Source organism: Chaetura pelagica, unplaced genomic scaffold (genome assembly GCF_000747805.2).
Source record: "Chaetura pelagica isolate M959 unplaced genomic scaffold, ChaPel_1.0 scaffold386, whole genome shotgun sequence".
Taxonomy (NCBI): Eukaryota; Metazoa; Chordata; class Aves; order Apodiformes; family Apodidae; genus Chaetura; species Chaetura pelagica.
In genome coordinates this window covers 833628-852280 of record NW_009953703.1, presented here as the reverse complement: position 1 = coordinate 852280, position 18653 = coordinate 833628, and the positions used below count along the sequence as shown (strand labels likewise).

Here is an 18653-nt window from a genome sequence, read left to right as displayed (position 1 = left end):
AACGAGTAATGTGCTACAAGGTTTTACAGATAATAGACACAATTGTTTGACATATTGAAGGCTTTTATAGCTCAGAAATATTTAGTGTCATTTTTTGTAACACTCCCCTACAAGGCTGCGTGTCTAATATTTGTCCTTCATTTTACTTAATCCTTGAAAATGAAACTAAGGCAGCTTTGGAAAAACAGGTAGAGATTTAAGCTATTAAGTACCTTTTGTTATTCTGCTTACCTGCCTCATCATTTTCTGATGACACACTCTACAGTATAAGTCTTTCTGGTTTGTAGATATGTTTTTATTAACATATCATACACATAAGCAACAGAAAAAATGGCTGTGCTAATAAATATCTAAGCTTCACACACCTCATACTAGGATGAGTTGCCAATTCCCCAAAAGTTGATGTCCCTTTAATTTTAAATTAATGTCCTCAAATTTTAAAGATTATGTATTTTAATTTGCACCGTTGAAAATTCTAAAATCAATACAATTGTCAGGCTTTGGAAGAAAAACTTACCATAACATGTCTTCCTGTCTGAAGACAGTTTCATCAGATGTGGACAGGCACATGCTGCACTTCTGTTGTGAGTGATCAGACACATGTGAGAACATGGACCTCTGCCCTCGTTAGCAGCACATGGATTGGAGGCTAAAATTGAATAATGAAATAGACAAAACATAAAACCGCCTTTTGGATCTAAGGTTTGTCAAACTAGCATCAGTACACTGGTGATAAAGTGGTGAAAATCCTGATGAAAGACAAACCCAGCCTCATTGATTCAGAGAGCTTGTACTCTGCTCACTTTTTCTAGGCTGATATTCAGCTCTTGTCCAAGCATAGATTTTTAAGTTTTGTTTTGTTAGTATAGCCACAAAATTTATCATTGTTACTTTGTTAAGGCACAAATTAATAAATTTTTCCCAGTTAGATATTAAATTTGCAGACTATTTATAACATTATAATGTAAACAATTGTACATTCCTAACCAGGACATGGCATAAGAAATGTTTAAACTATTACTTTGTTTTGTGAAAAGTAAAAGCTTACCTGACGCCGTGAATTTTGGCACATTCTATGTTCCCTCTCAATCTGAATCTACCTACTGGAATATTAGTTGGAAGTTTCACTTTCCTTCATATTTAACGGAACACAAAACTGGTGGGAAAAGCAGCACTATAAAGCAGACATAATTGTTTTAACCTGCATGCACAACTGGAAAAGTAAACTACCACGACCTAAAAATGACTTATGCCAGCACATACGTGTATATTCCTTTCATATTCATACTGCTTCCACTGAAGAACAAGCTAAGTCCACTCTTTACTTTCTAATAAAAACTAATTCTCTTGAACACAACTAGCTATGCTATTGCTTTGCCTCTCAAAAATTAGACTCTTATTTCCTTACACTAGCTCTAGTACTTCCTTCTGTTTCTATTATGAATAACCACATAACCATTCCTTATTCACCTTCTCCACGTCATTTCTGATTTCACAGACTGCCATCACACAGAAGCCTGTCTAGAAGTTGTCTTTCAAGAAGCATCAGCTTACCTGTCCTCAGACAAAAGCCTTTCCCATATTCTTATCAGCCTGTCAAGCTTTCTCAATATCTTTAATGTGATCTGCATACAGTGTTCAAGTATAGATTTCTACAGCATCACAGTTCAGTATCTGTGGTTCTTTATTCCTTTCATAATAATTTCTACCAATTTATTTTCCTTTTGATCACAGCAACCCACAGAACTGGCATTTTCACCACCTGGCCAGCCTTTTGCATTATTGAATTGATTTCCACTGCTGACTGCCTGTCAAGCTGTTTCTCTTACAGCACTGTGCACAGATTTATTTATGTCATTCTTTGTCATCGCTTCTTGGCTGCTCTCTAAAATATTATTTAAACAAAACCTTTATTTTTCTTGACCAGTAATCCTTAAAAAAACAAACAAACAACAACCAAACACAACAACAAAACAAAACAAAAAAAGCCTTGGACATTCTATCACCAGTTGACAAATGAATAGTTACTCTGGCAACCTCTGAATATGCACTCATCGTGGACCAACATATCTCCCATATTAACTTCATACTGAACCTCTCCCTTCTTGGCATCAGATTTTAGCAAGGAAAAGTTTTCATCTTACACTTTAATGGAGCGTGACACGATTAAATTCTGCTTACACCTTCAAATAGATGCACTACAGTTACATCAAAAGGATACTTATAAATTGCTGACAACCTCTTCTCACTCATATTTAAAACCAGTTGCAGATCTAATCCTCTCCTCACCATCAATACTCTCTGTAGCACTGCTTTTCATACAACCAAAGATCCTTCAGCTGTATTTAGTCAAGTTAAAATCTTTATACTACCTGATTAAATCAAATTATTTTAGCATTTATCTTTAGAATTTGCAAGTTAGGACTGATCAGAGAATACTTTAGTTCAAATATACATATTTATTTCCTCTATTCACTATTTCTACTTCAGTTTTTAATCAGTCACTTGGAAGAGTTAGTATACCATCTAACAAAAATTTACATATTCACCATGAAACAAAATAAACAATAGTGTTAATTCAAAGTTACAACAATTCTTCATGATCCTCTATTGTATGCACTACAACAGCTTTATGATAATTCTGAAGCTCTTGTTAATGAATCTGTTCTGCACCCCACCCCCCTCCAATGTACAGTTTGAGATGAAAGGGTACTGGAAAAAAACTGAGAAAAACGTAATTAATAATCTTAGTTCAAAACGAAGAAGGGACTGCCTGGTATGACTGACCTTAAAAAAAAGCATAGACATACTAGGGTGAAAAGAAACACAGATGTGAAAGAATAACCAATGGTGTAATGCTATTGTGTTAGCATGTGGAAAGGCATTTATTAGGAGTGGGTGATACACTTTGTAGAAAACTAAAAAAACCACAGGAATTCATGGTTAAAGTAAATCAGAAAAAAGTTGTGATGAAGGATTATATTAAACCTAAGTTGGGAAAGCTGCACAAGATTTACATGAGTCACTGAGAAAAAAAAAATCTGATAAAATTCAATACATTTATAGGAATATGCAAGAAAAAAACCAAAACAATCTCAAGTTACATACACAAGGATGAGCACTGAAATAGCATCTGTGCCTAGAATATCCTCTTCTGAACAAAATATTACATTTATACTGATGAAATGGCTGTCTGATACCCTCTTGTTACAACAGCTAGGACCCCCTGAACAGGTTTATCTGGTGCTAAGGTCAAAACAAGCAAGATGAGGTCCTCTCTCCCACAGTGCATAGTGACACAGCAGAGGCAGCTGCCCGACAAGTCGTAGACATCGGGAGTTTCTGTAAGTTCGAAAGTCAACTAGAAATATTCATGCAAGCAGAATCAAAGACTTTAAAGGCTTCGAAGCATAAAGATACCATTTTAGATCCAAAAATCACCGAGTTACAAGTTGCTGGAAGCTGAGAGCCTCTACATGAGGAGCATGGCTGTTATCTTCCCCCAGGTCCATACTTCCTGTAGACACTGAACAGTCATTGCCAAAAATCGAATGCCAAGTTAAGACAAAGGTAAGAAAGACTGTTTTGGAATTCCCAAAACAAAAATGGAATTTTTACAAGGCACAAAGGGATCCAATTTAAAGTTCAGAAAGACTGCATATATTTTTCGTTATATATATATATATCAATCTTGCTGCTGGTTTTGAAGTACAAAAAAAATATATATATACACAACAAGGTTATGATAAGATCTCAAACAAATTTTTTTAAATCTCCCCAAAACTTTGCTCATGAGCATCTAAAGCTACATTTCTGTAAAACAATATTTATTTTAAATAGCTGGCAATCCAAGCTTCAACAGAGCACCATAACAAACCAGAGATATGAAGTTAAATGGTTTAATTACCAAAAAGCCCAGTGGTACCAATATGCTTTATTTTCAGCAGTTATTATACTGCTTGCTCTGACTTTTAGTCTATAAAACTTCCATCTGCAAAAAAGAAAAATAATGTCATGGCAATGTGGTGGGATTTTTTGTTTGGGGAATGTGTGAGGAATTCACAGCTTTCTAGGTGTTTTCAAGCTGTGATCCTTTCAATGCACTATATTTACTCCTCTCATCACTGCCCTCAATAGTGCACCTCATGGTACAACTTCTGCCTGTTATAGAAGATGTTCTTTGCAGCAAGAGGATTTTTAAAATACAATAGTTGTTGAGAAAATATTCTTCCTAGAAAACCTCTGTTTGCCACATTTATAGCATTCCTGACATACAGCTTTGAATCTGTGAGGATCAGAAGGTCTCAAACTCATAGTCCCGAGATGTGATATTTTACATAACATCATGTAGCCTTCCATAAATCCCTGTGGTTTATTAACAGATGAATCTACTATCCATAAATATCCTGCTGTAACTTCACTACCTTAAATCAGCATCTGTCCTAGATTAACTGAAATAATGTTGCTTTAGGCTACAGGAATTTATTTGCTCTGCTCTACTTTATTTCAACCAAAATAAGATGCATGAAATATTTTAAAAGTTAATAAACTTTCACCTGCATAGGTGTCCCAGATGTATACCTAGGGAGTTGAGACTAAAATGTCTGTCCTTCAGTGCTCTATTTAGACTGACAATTTGCAGTGAAAATCTACTGTTAACTTTATCTTGGGATTCTAAACTCCATCCTATCTTATTTCATGTACTGTAAAATGGCTACAAATTCAAAAGAAGAATTAAGAAGCAATCACATAGTATCACAATTTTTCTTTAGCTCCAATATAACTATGTACTGGAGATCTGTAGAAAGAAACTGCTTCCATTAAAAGAGAGAAATTTAGAGCAAACCCAGAAGGGCAATCATAAATGGGAATCTGGTGTTTTCTACATCATAAAATAAAAGCTGCAGTTACACATTTAGTTATTGAAATTTCTGGATTCTGGCAAGTAACTGCTGAAGACCCTCCTACAGCTTATACCTTGTCTTGAGGCCAAAGTATCTGTAACTATGGAATACTGAGTGATGCCCCCCTAGGCTAAGGTCCCTGTCTAAAGACTTTGCCTGGCCCCAGTCCAAACAGGAAAGAGTTGTGTTTTTTTTCTGACAGGAAGAAATAGCTAATGGGAACTCCACTGCTACTGTGAAAACACTGAAAAAATAAGACAGTTCCCCAGATCACAAAGTTCAGGCAGGAAGTGACTATTTATAAAAAACAGCAAAATCCATTCCTTGAAAGAGGAGTGCAGGGATGGATATTTATGTCACATGTGGAGATTTTTACTTGCTGGTACTCACTCATAATAGCTGGAGCTATTATCCATAGTTTTCTATGTACAATGATATAATAGAGAGAAAGCTGAGAAAGCTGGCATTACCTTCGTGGCTGAGAGGTTCTGTGCCCTCTTCTCTTTTTGATCAATACTCTGATGTATCTAGTTCCAAGACTGGATTTTGAAATTGTCAGCAACATCATAATAATGTCTTCCTGTCCCATATTTATTTTTGTAACTTTAAATGTATACTAAATATCAACATAGCTATAGACATATTAAAAAATGTAACTTTACTTAAGTCTTCATTTTACATGGGGATCCACTGAGAGAACAGATCTCCAAGTATCCTTCCAAAAAAATAGCTGAAGAAGTTTAGGCAGGACCATTTTCTTCTGCTTAGTATCTTATCACACCCTTTCATTACTACTTCAGCTAACCACCTCATCCAGGCAAATCACAGCATAAAGTGAATATTTACAACTAAAAATTGTATACACAGTTGATTTCACAGAAAAGTTTACCTTCCTCTGGAGAGAAGTAAGAGAAACACAAATACCATTGTTATGATTATTTTTGTCAGACTGGATACTCCAGTTAAAAAATAAAATAAATGTTAAGTCAGGAGCCTTTTAAATAAATATGGTACCGCACTATATTTGTAACAGATCAAGAACAAGGGTCCAAATGGGCAACATTCACAGACACTGATTGAGTGGAGCTTCCTGGTTTCTATAAAGATTCCATTACCACCAAGGAATACTAGTGCTAAACATGGCATTTAATAAAGAATTCTCAGTTCAAAGCAAATTCATATCCAGATACTTGTACATAAAATGAATACATTTCTCCCCTCACATTAATAATAATTAATTGTTCTATAAATGGTTACCTTGGGGTTGACGACTTGGATGATATATCTGAAGATCAAATGGCTGAGCACTTGTTTTTTGTATTACACTGACATTTTGGCCTGTCCATTTATTGGCTTTTGCAAGTGTATTGGTCCTCCAATCTGTCCAATAGACTTCACTCCCATACAAAGAAACAGCAAAAGGGTGTGAAAGATATTCATGACCCCGTATGATCTCTATCATGCCAGTTCCATCATATAATGCAGAATAAATAGCATCCGATCTACAAGATAAGCCCAAACTTATGATTACATGAAAAAAAAATAAAAATCACACAACTATTACAACATTGCTGCAAAATACATAAAAAACTTTACTCTTACATACTGGTAAGACCAAAGAGTGCAATCATTAACTTCAGAGACTATTTAGTTCTCATTGTTAATTTAAGTAAGGATATGAAATGTTGGTTTGCTTGTCTACTGTTTGTAAATTCAAATGTGCCTCCACACTGTGAAAATACAGCAGGAAAGTCAGTTTCTGTTCAGATGAACTTATGGAAAAAACAATGCAATAGCTTTGGTCTTCCACATGTAAGTGTCAGGGAGGGCTAATGGCCATCTGCTACTGCTGTTTAAGGCAGAGGGAGACAGGAGCCATGGATGATACTACAACTGACAGGGAAAAGGCATCACTGTCCAGGGCCACATTTCACTGCCCCTGAGAAAGGTGAGCACAGCAGGCCCTGGGGGTGACAGCCAGATTCAACCAAGAGTGCAAATCAGCAGAAAAGTTTGTGGTGACAAGATAGGGTCATACAAGGAAGCCACCCCTTGGATTGGGATCTAGACCAAAAGTTCCCAGTGCTTGCCAGGCAGTGCCAGGCAGCACTTCCCACGGCTGGGCAGGAGATGTGCTCCAGTGGTGCTGCCCAGACAGGGGCTGAGCTCCAGGGCTCAGCTGAGATGGGCCAACAGGCATTTGCACACAAGACTCTTCACATACATAATGTACAGAACTATATTTCACTTGTATTTCCATATGTAAGAATAAGGTAATAAGAAATACTGTTATCCCTTTACCTGGCATCTGTCCATACTATTCTTTTCTCAAAGTGATCTACAGTAAGGCCATTGGGCCAGGCTCCAGTATCCATATCTTTATATATGATCTTCCTTTCTGCTCCGCTCATGGAAGCGGATTCAATGCGAGGAAAATTTGCATCCCAGTCTGTCCAAAACAGAATTCTGGTGAGAGGAAAACAAAACAGATACAAGAAAATATTAAAGCATGCAAATGATTCAATAAGACAATAGTCGGAAAAGTGTTCAAACATTCACACGTGACTGAAAGGAATAAACACACTAATTTCAGCAACTATAGAAATTCCTTGAAGTAACATAGGTTAATATTTCCTTATTAGTGTTACAGCACTCATGAAACACAAGAATTTTTTTTAAAAATCCAAGTCTAATAACATTCCCTTTTTTGTGTCTATTAATACAAACAACAGCTTGTTTTGTCTTCCTCCTCTAATTAGAAATCCAGCTCATTAAAAAAATATCTATAATGAGAGCATTGAAAGCAATCCACAGATGAGGAGGACGGGGAGTGGAGAAAGGGAAGAAATGAGACTTGAGGTAGTAGGTATTGAAGAACATGATAAAACAGAGATTTCCATTTAGTATTAAGAGCATTCCAGTGAAGACCTCTAGATTTTGGTAGGTCACTGTGGCCTTACTGAGAGACATTTATACGTGTGTGTGGCAGCTGGGACAGTGAAGATCCAGAGGTACCTACTGGATGGACTGAGTGCCCAGCTTCAGCAGTGTGTGTGCTGGGATCCTCACCATTAGCTAGTGTGGGGCTCATACCTCCTGGACCAGCAGCTGGGCAGCCCAGTGATCTCAGGGACAGCCACTGACTGTCTAAACCCAGCTACTGGAGCAATCCACATTACACGTGAACATATAATTCCCACTACAAGACCTTCATCCTTAACAGCCAGAGAGGTTAACAGGATTAGACCACTGGTGCTATTGCTTTGTGTCAGCACCGAGTTTCTGCCTGTGTAGACCTTTGAAGTCATACACATCTACTTATATACATTTATTTATACATACATCTGTGTACATGCTCATCCTCACTGAAGGTTGGAATCAAAGCCATGGAGCTATGGCAGCCTTGCCTCCACTGAGACACAGAATCTGTGCAATCCTAACACAACCATCTACTTTTAATCATCAGTGTTTGTTTATTCATATTTATGTGTGAAAAGACTGAAGAAGTGCTCCCATCTGTCTGCAAAGGTTTTATTTTTTCCTTACTTCTAAAAAAAATGCAGCACACATTTTCTTCTAGCTTTTAAAAAGGCAGATAAGCCTTTAGATTCATGAAGAGTGGTGATTTGATGTTTTGTTTGTTGTTTTTTTTTTCCTTCCTTTTCTTATCTGCCAATTCTTCTGCCAACAGGATGCCTCTTTTAAAAAATGTCTATAGATAAATGATGCACTCTGTAAATAAGCTTTCTAGCACCAGGATTGAGAGGTTAGGACGCTTACTCATTAAAGCATTTACTCCCTAATTCAGAATTTAAAGTCCCAGTGGGACCTCGGGTCCCAGATTCTTTATCAACTTTTATTTTTATGTCCTCAGCAGGGTTTCTGAAATAGATTTTCAGTGAAGACACATGACAGACCACAGCAGGATTCTAAACAAAATTAAATATCATGATTCTGCAAACTCTAATGTAATATATTTATTTTGGGGGGCCACATTTAGGGGTTTCTTTTTTTTTTTTTTTTCCTCCCTCTTTGAAAGAAAAATACTTATGGGAAGAGGACTGAGCTATTGACCATTACTTCTGGCCTCTCTAAGGATCCAACTACACACACTATTGGGTAATGAGGTTTCTGTAACAAGTCTACAATTTCATATAGCCTCAAAACCACTTCTCTAACTCCAAGAATCATACATTTTTGGTAGTAGTAGACTGAATTGCAATATCAAACCAGAACCAACACCTAGCTCAACAGGGAGTTAATGGTTTCATGAAAAGTTTTAATTCCGTTCCACTGCTTAAGTCTATTGACTTAAATGTTAATATAAATGGCATGCATCAGTCATTTTTACTCTACCAAAAATTGAGATAATTTTTAAAGTAAGCAAAAACATCCTAAGCAATGTACTTTTTTTTTTAACTGTGAAAGTTTCAAAAGGCAATTGTGAAATACATTTATATGTTTGATGATTGCTATAATTACACTTTCTAGAAAAAGTTTTATTGTGTTAGCATGTTACCAAAATGAGGCAATATTTTTAATTCAATACTCTTTTTAAAAAAAAACAACTGATTTTGGCCCATTTTATTTAGTATCTTGTTTGATATTATGAACGTATTCTAACATTTATTAGAAACTTTTAATTATATCAGGCATATGATAAAATATATATTTATGGTAGTAGACTGAATCTACTCCATTTAGTTGCTTACAATTACTGTTATTTCAGTTGACAGAATATCCCTTATGAATAGGTAGAAAAAATACTGACAAGTTGGCAAGCATTATTTCCATTTTAAAGATGGAGAACCATCACAGAAGGTGGGATTTAACTCCATCCATTTTAATCCTTCCAGTAACTTCTGAGCTATACTTTTACAGTCCTACCAAAAAAAACAATCTGAAGTGAGATGAATCACCTTGGCAATATCTAAATCTGTCCATTTATCACACAGGAAGGTTAGACCAAAAGCTCTAGTTACTATAATCCACATATAAAAAATTAGTCTAAAGAATATCATAGCAAGTAAAGTAGAAGTAAAATAGATCCCTGTAATTCCTCACTTACCTTCTCTTAACCCTGTTCACTGGGACAAAATACTGTAATAATGGATTGTATTTCACTCAAAATATACTTTCAGAATCTATTAAAGATAGGGAGTATAGCTCACAGCAAAGAAAGAAATCAAGCAATCTCACATTTAAACATCTATCTTTAAAAGAACTTGCAACATGAAAAAGTCATATTTTATTATTACCCATATCTGGGATCCAAAGCAATAGCCCTTGGATGTTCCATAGCTCCTGCTATTAATGTTGTTCTCAAAGTGCCATCTAATTTTGCTACTTCAATTTGGTCCAAATTGCTGTCTATCCAGTATATATTCCCTGCAATCCAATCTACAGTAAGACCTTCAGGTGTGGCCAGGCCATGTTGAACCACCACTTCAATGGCACTAACACCTTAAAAAAAAAAAAAAAAAAAAAAAAATTTTTTTTTGCACCAACCAATTAAATGGCCTTAACAAAAAAAAAAAAAAAAAAAAAAAAAAAAAGGTGGGGGAAAGAGAGAGAGAGAAAGTCTTAACTAACATTGTCTGATACAGTGAACATCAACATACAAGTCGTCTACCATATGCCCTTCCAGTGAATTCTTGATTAACCTGATAGATGATAATACTTTGTTCCATGTGACACTTCTTCTGCAACAGAATTGTTCTAAGTAATTACACTTTTGGCATTATACAAATAAACTTCATTCCACAGTAATAGGAATTTTTAGTTCTCCAATGCTCTCATTAGTGGAGATTTGGAACTTTCAATAAAGGTCAGAGATGACATGCAGAGTAACACAGGAGATGTACATGTGCCCTATCACGAGGGACCTCTTTTGCAGCATCTGTGAAGAATATGCTCATGCTTCACCTCCCAGTGACTAGACACACATATGTGCAGCTTTATTTCTCACTTCTTTCTCAATCAGAAAAAGAGGAAACTGAAAGACTGTGATGAAGACAGAAATGGCAGGAAGAACCTTGTTTAGACTATACATTTTGAAAAGCTCTTCAAGAAATACCTTATGTGGCACCTTTGAATTCACATGTACAATTTATACTCTCACTGTCTACAAACAGGTCTTCCCTAACAAATGCTTCCTCTGGAGGATCTCACACAAACAGCAACTACAAAAGCACTTTGTTAGCCCTCGGACCTTCCAGGAAGGCACAGGGCTTTTTTGTAGATACAAGTCCATTTTTGACAGCTGTAAGACTGAAGGAGTAATTTTTTTTTAATATATGTATATTTTTTAATACAGCACAGAAGTCACTTGAGTGCTGGTACAGGATGATTATAATACAACTTGATGACAACAGACTACCTTACTGTAACATACAAACACCACTACTGAAAAGCAGCAAGTCTTTGTCAGTCCTTACATGTATTGCAGTGTATATTTATTTCCTGGTCTGGATCTATGGTTATAAAGATATCCACAAACACCATCTAGTAAAGATGAAAAAATGCCCAGAAAACAGAAAACCCAAACATGTTGGAGAACAAATGCACAAATGCATCTGTGAACTTTTCCAAAAGCAAGTTAAATGGGATTATCTCTGTTAGTGCATGCAGGAATGAAAGCACTTAAAATGTACCTCCACACAGAAAATGGTGTAGAAACACTTTTGTGTATCTTACGGTATTATATTGAGTTACAGGATGTAATTATATCACCAGAGTAAAGAACAAGTCTTTCTGAATGCAATAAAATTATGAAGCAAAATCTTTCACTTAGTGAGAGCAGAGAATTTATCAGGTGTCTGATAAATTCTTATACTTTTTTATTAAGGTGAAAGTAAATTACAAATTAAAACCCCCCAATATTTCACTCATTGGACCAGGAAGAAATATCAGCCTTTTACATTTGCCATTTTCTTCCCCCTATAGCCTGCTAAAGGAAGCCTTTATAACAAAAGGTCTTCTTCTCTCTCTACATCAAATACAATCTAGATATACATCTTATTAAAGGCAGAATGCCACCATAGTTTCTGTTTCACTTAATGGGAGCTCAGTTATGATTTGCCAGGTGGAACACCCTGTAACTGCAGTTGCTCTTAACTGCTAAGAAATTAAAGATTAAATTCATACCTCCAGTATCAGAAAGCTTGCCTCTGTAAATTTTGTCTTCTACCACATCTGTCCAGTACAGTAAACTCTGACTGAAATGAAAATCAAGTGCTATTGTATTTCTTAAACCAGGAACTAAGAGGCTGTAGTCACGTTTGTGAAGATCAATTTTCCTGATCTCATGTCGAATGGAAAAAATTATGAAAGCTTCAAATGGATCTGGAAGCAGAAGATTATGCATTTTTTAAAAAAATCGTAAAGAAGATATTGTTACATATTGTTATAAATGACAAGTGTAATAAGAACAACAGAGTACATTATCAGGAGAAAGAGATGATTAAAATTATTAATGTTCTGATAAGGAGTCTTCAAAATATATTTTTAGTCCCACAAACTTCTCACTTCATCTTTCTAGCATTATCTTTGATCACAACTAGAGATATTAATAAATTCAGGAATACCAAACTCAACTATTGAACCTTGTTTTGTAGCTCTACCACAAGGAGTCCATAACTACTTAAAAAAAAATAAATCTCAATATCAAAATCTGTTTTCTCAAGAGTTTCAGAAAAAATTAATCCATTAAATTATACATTGTTGTAAATGCTAGCTGGTTGAAACAAATAAAATGTACCTTTTGAATATATATAATGTACCTTCCATTTTCAATTTAAGTGCTTTAACCCAAACAACCTGACCCCAAACTACCAAGCAAGGACATGGACATTTCCTACTCTTATTGATCCACCACCATCACAAATCAGCTGTCACTGAGGTTCTTCTTCCTTTGTTATTCAACTGATGCCAAAGTATTTGTGCCTTTGAGTATATAAATATAAGTAAGTGCTCTCTGCATAGGTCAACCATACTATAAAATTGTTTTTCCAATTTACAGTTCTTACATATTTTAGATTAGGAAAAGTTTTTCTAACAAATAGTCATGTTAATAAACAAAAAGAATACAAAAGTTGAATGCTGTGAACAGTTCAATCCACTCAGCATATCCACTTTAATAAAGTTTTTTCACATCCATCCATTTATTTGGGAAAGTAGCTTGTTTTAATCTTCCCCTTCCAGTTCTTTACAAACGGCACCAGGGTTTTTTGTTTCCCATACAATTAAACCTCCATTTATACAAAAGATAAGAATACTGGTTTATGGCAATAGGAACAACTGCACTGTTCTTCTAAAATATTTAAAGTTGCACAAATTATCATCAAATAGAATGACACACATTTTTTCTGAACGATTGAATTCATGTTCTTCTCTTGAGAACCATTGCACATACATATTAAATTATCTACGAAGTTTCAAATTAAACAGGTACCTCAGTAGAGCTGTTTCTGCTCTTGAAGTACTTGTTCATAACCTGGTTTGAACTTTCCAGATGATCCTCCTATGTGTTAAAGCAATGAATGACTTTCTGCAAAGCCAATTTTTCAAAGTTCTGCAGTAGTTAAATCATATAATTAAGAAGAAGATCACTGACATAAGTAGCTGTTTCACTAGTACCTGTTATCTGAATCTGAGGAACACAGTACTGGCACTTCCTAATTGCTGGTAATTGGCAGATATTATGCAGAAGACCACAGGCTAATAAAATACTGCTTTTTAGGCACCTCCAGTGTGTAAGAGCACACATGATGGACACCAGCAGCAGATTCCTGTATGTTTCTCAGTAATTAGCACCACAATGGAAAAAAACCCTATTAAATCTGATATGTGTTGGATAGGGTTTATTTTTTTTATTTTTTTTTTCATTCAGACTAGAGGAAGTCTAGATTAAACTACACAACCTGTGGTGGAAATTATCAAGTACTCTGATAACAAGAATGAGAGATAACAGGATCTTGACAATTTTAAGGCACAATACTTAAGAATGTAAATAAAAAACGAGAAATGGGTGAGAAGATAGGTGCAGGGAAGCTAATACAATTTTGTTGATTTGTACATTTCAGTTTAAATGAGCAGGTCTCGTGCTGCTTTTTCACTTCTTTCTTACCCTTCCTGTAATGATGCAAATATGCAAATTCAGACCCTTGGTTATTGTGGCTAATACACAGTCAAGTCACAACTGTGATACTACAGACAGCAAGAGAATGACTGATAGTGTGACAAACAAGAGGCACTGCATCACAGTGTAAAATTTCCCTGGAAAGAATTCAGAAACCAGACAGAAACCAGTTTTAAATAGATTCCTCTATGATAAGTCTATTTGAATATTTAAACACAGCCAAGTGGATAGCAGTTATTATTGCCTAGCTGGTGAATTGTGAGCCAGAGTCCAGCCATCACTCTGCTGTACACAGTGCAGCAATCAAGGACTGTAGCCTGTATGAGTGGAGTAGTCTAGACTTTTATTCATTTTTCCTGTCCCCCCTATTATTATTACTATTATTGTACTAAATATCACATTTCAGGGAGATTAAGCTGCATACAATTGAGTATGTAATTGACAGGATACCAGATCTGTAGGAAAGAATTCAGCAAAATAGATCAACAGTGGCATGGCACTGTAAAGAAGGTAAACTCAAGGTTTGTGTTTGAAATAAATTTGATATAACCCTTCCACTCCCTCCCACTAAGCTTTGGTGAACATAATCCACAATACTCTGCACTGTTTTGAGTACAGCTCAGGAAGAAGAATGTGAATCAACTACAGAAATGCAGAAGGAAATCAGCAAGTGATTTAAGAAGCTTGCAAGGAAAGAACAAATAAATTGGAATCGCTTAGTCTAAAAACAATGGATTAAGATGATGAGTGGAAGCACATCAAATTCTCCATAGACATAAAAGGCCAATGAATTGAAAATGGGAAAAATCTTCTTTACTACATAAATAACAAGTAGGGCAAGGATTAAAGGCTTAAACTAGAGCAGAAAGACTCAGAAAGACAAGGAAAACAATCTTAAGGACAGTGAGACACTGACACATCTCACCCCTGGGGAACTTGGGAGTTCCCCACTAAAGGTGGGTCTTTGAAGGCAGTTAAACAGCAGCAGCATTAGATAGCCTTTGATCTCCCTTCCAACCTTATTATTCAGTGACTATATACAGTGAGCTATATTACCATGAATTAGAACTTCCAGAAAAAAAATAGAATCAATTTTATTGAAGGTTATGCTTCCATAACCCTATAACACAAAAAATTTGATGTCATTTTCCCAATTGATTCCTCTTCTGGAAATTGAGAACAAATACTCTTATTTTACTTACTGATCACCAGTATTTTCACAAAAAACTCACCTTAACTCAACTTAATGTAATCGTTATTGATTCCATTCTTCAAAGTTGTTGCTTGTTTGGTTCTTTTAAGTAATCAATAAAAATTTGTTAAAAGTAAAATCATACATTTCTGTACCTTCTGGTATCATAACTGCACAAGCTTTTTTACCATGTAGGTAAGTGTATAAAATATATAATATAAAGCATGAACTGCATTAGCAGTTGTAAGAAAAAAATGCTGAGAGAAGAAAACTTCCTAAAGAACACACTCAGAAAAGACTGTACACCTTTGCTTCACCTCTTCCAGTGTGAATTTGAAATTCCTTCCTGGAAAAATGCTGAATGTTATTGTTTCACTGAAGCTTACTGTAATAACAGTAGCACAGCAAACAACCTACAATGGGCTTTTATGAAAGGAAAACGATAATTGCACAAGAAATCTGAAAAAAACCCCAACTTCATTAGAAGTTTGACATTGATTGGACCATCTTCCCTCCCCTCTCCATTTCAGTACTGAAAGCTATCTGGGAAGTTTAACAACACTGAATTCAAAACCAGCTAAAACAGATCAAACATAAAGATATATCACTGTTTTAACCAAATATATAAATCTAGTGATATAAAAGAGTTCCCACAGATGAGAAAATGTTGACAGTCATTTTTAACTAAAACTATATTAAGGTAAGTGTTTCTGAGTTCATCTAACTTTTATTATTCAAATTTTGAAAGGCTGAACATAAACAAGAAATCTTTCAAGAACAGTTTTTTTCTGTATGCTTATTAAAATCTAAAAGTTCAAGTGCAATATATCAGCACAACTGATTTTGAAATGCGTTCAAAGAGAAACTAGGAAGAAGAGTATGAAAACATATAATTTATATTGACTTGAATAATGGAGCTCTGCAGCATACTTGTAGTTTAATCAATACAAATTTAAATGTGAATGAAACATTTAGTCTTTGGGAAGTCAGTAATGTAACAATACAGATGACAGAAGAGCAGAAAGCAAACAAGGTGAAAACAAGTTATATGGAAAATGAAGAAACTGGAGGAGAAAAACACAATACTTAAAACCCTCAAGAAATGAAGATAACAAAAAGAAATAAGATAAAACAGGAGAAACTAAGGGAAATATGTTGAAACAGACACTGAAAGAGAAACTAAGAGCAAAAAAACTGCTGAATTCAAGTATTTCTATCTACTTAGTATTCCATAACACATTTAATTATCTGGTAATCCATTAGATTCCTCTGACAAACACACTGATTCTCATACGCGATCCAAAAACGAAGGGGGGGAAAAAAATCACAGACATAACTGCATTTCCAGCATTCACATTCTCATTAGATTTCTGGTGGACACTCAAGTAAATGCTTTTACAGTATGCTGAACAAGTGAAGTGCTGCATACTAACTGGACAGGTTATTGCAGTGTACTAGTGAAGTGCTCGACTGTATAGAGGGAAGAGCTGTTTTAAACAGCAAAAAATGTAGCTGAGGGCAAGGTAACAATTTTCTTCTGGACAATATTTTTTCTCCTGGAAAAAGGATTACTAGTTACTGCTCTAATATAATACACACCTACTGATGGTTCAAGGCATTTTAAATCACTATAGCTATTTTAAAAGTTTATTTATACCAACAGGTATTAGTATATTTTGGCATTTGGGGGACTATTTATCTTTGCATGATCACTTTGAACTCGTCATCGTATTATATGAAAGGCTCTTTCTTAATTTTTTGTTCATTTAAGGTTTCATGCACAGAGATGTAAATGGTATGGACACTCTGAGGCTAGCAAATTCACAAATGAGACCAAAGTTGTGTTAATTTTACTAAAATGATGTTCACACATTCAACAACTAAATTAGCAGAGGATCTGTCCTTCAGAGTACTTATCATGCCTTTCAAATGAAATCAAATAAAAGATGCAAGGTTTATTAGTACTTTCATAAAGTATATCTCATATTTAATATGGAATAATTCTGTCACCCTGTGATGACATTAGCACAGTGTCTTCATGGTTTGTGAAGAAAGGCATCACTTTCTTTTCACCAGCTGGCATCACTGGTCTCAGATAATATATTTACTATTACATTATTGGAAAAAAAAATAATCTGTAAAAGCCAATCTGTAACTCTAGATTCTCCCCAACATCAGTAGACATTATGCAGAAGTATCTCATGAGTTTAAGAAAAACTGAGGAATTACAGTCTCGCTTTTCTTAATTTAAAGCATGGGAATACATTTCACTTCAGGGTTTTCTTCCTTAGCTTCCAAATACTGGTCACTTCTATTTGCTTTAAAGTTGCTTTCAAACTTTCCTTCACCAAGTTACTAACACTGTCTTAAATGCTTTTAATTCTTTAATTTCTGTAACCTAGTAAGTGCACTTTCTGAATTATTGAAAATGTTCATGATAAAACAAATTAAAGTGATTAAAAGTCAAAGAGACTAAGACTAAAGCAGTGTCATCAAATAAGAATTTAACTGCACTAAAGCTTAGATATACAGAACCACATCATATGCCAGTGAAGTAAGATTTGGGACTCTATTGTCAGCATGGCCCAAAACAGCTGAACATACATTCTTGATCTCATTCTGTTATAGTACCTATTTACATAGGATAGTAATTATGGACACACAAAGACTCAATTTAATGGTAATTCCAAAACTTTTAACAACAGTTATTCCAGCCTCATGAATGTGAGCCACATTCTTTATAAAGTTTAAAAGCAACTTGCCTCAAAGCCAAGATGCACAATTGAAAAGAACATTGATGGCACAGAACTTAATTTTACTTATTCATTGTATTGGCAAAGAGAAACTTTGTTTTATTACAGACAACAGATATTTTGGCCCATAAGTACATTTCACTACTACAGTAACAAATTTCTAAAATGTCTGCAAATTAGCTCAAATACTGTCAAAGCAGAAGGATTAGAATTTGCCTTTTCTCAATCACAGACCACTAAGTTAGCTGCTAATTATGAAATTATTTTAGGTGACTAGCAATAGGAAACTTGGACTTTTATTTCTAGCTTACTGATTCTGAATTTCTTCACGTGATTCCACTGAGGAAATGCTGAGTATTTTGAGTAAATAATATCTTAACTATGATACCTATTGAATTATGAAACATCCAAATAACTGATAGTTTGGGATATATTTGTATTCACAATTACTAAGATACTATCATAGAATAAATATAATATGAAGGAAAATATAAAATAATACTAAACTGAAATTCTGAAAATCTAGGCAGCAAAATCAATGCTATTTATAACTCCCTACAGCAGCATTAAAGATGTGATGAGAGTTTATACTGCACATACATGTTTGTATTTCACACACGTACCTGCACTGCACTTGAACAAGACACCCCTAACACAGTTTCTAA

General features: G+C 35.0%; 1 protein-coding gene across 1 annotated transcript in view; it reads right to left on the bottom strand.

Annotated features, from left to right (window-relative positions):
• The window catches only part of LRP1B (low density lipoprotein receptor-related protein 1B), a 671221-nt gene that overhangs the window by 179639 nt on the left and 472929 nt on the right, over window positions 1-18653 (bottom strand). The window contains exons 24-28 of the mRNA XM_010000387.1: window positions 12051-12248; window positions 10163-10367; window positions 7206-7370; window positions 6162-6406; window positions 518-649 (exon numbers count right to left, since the gene is read on the bottom strand). Coding sequence (XP_009998689.1) covers window positions 518-649; window positions 6162-6406; window positions 7206-7370; window positions 10163-10367; window positions 12051-12248 — 945 coding nt within the window. The remainder of the gene's footprint in view (window positions 1-517; window positions 650-6161; window positions 6407-7205; window positions 7371-10162; window positions 10368-12050; window positions 12249-18653) is intronic.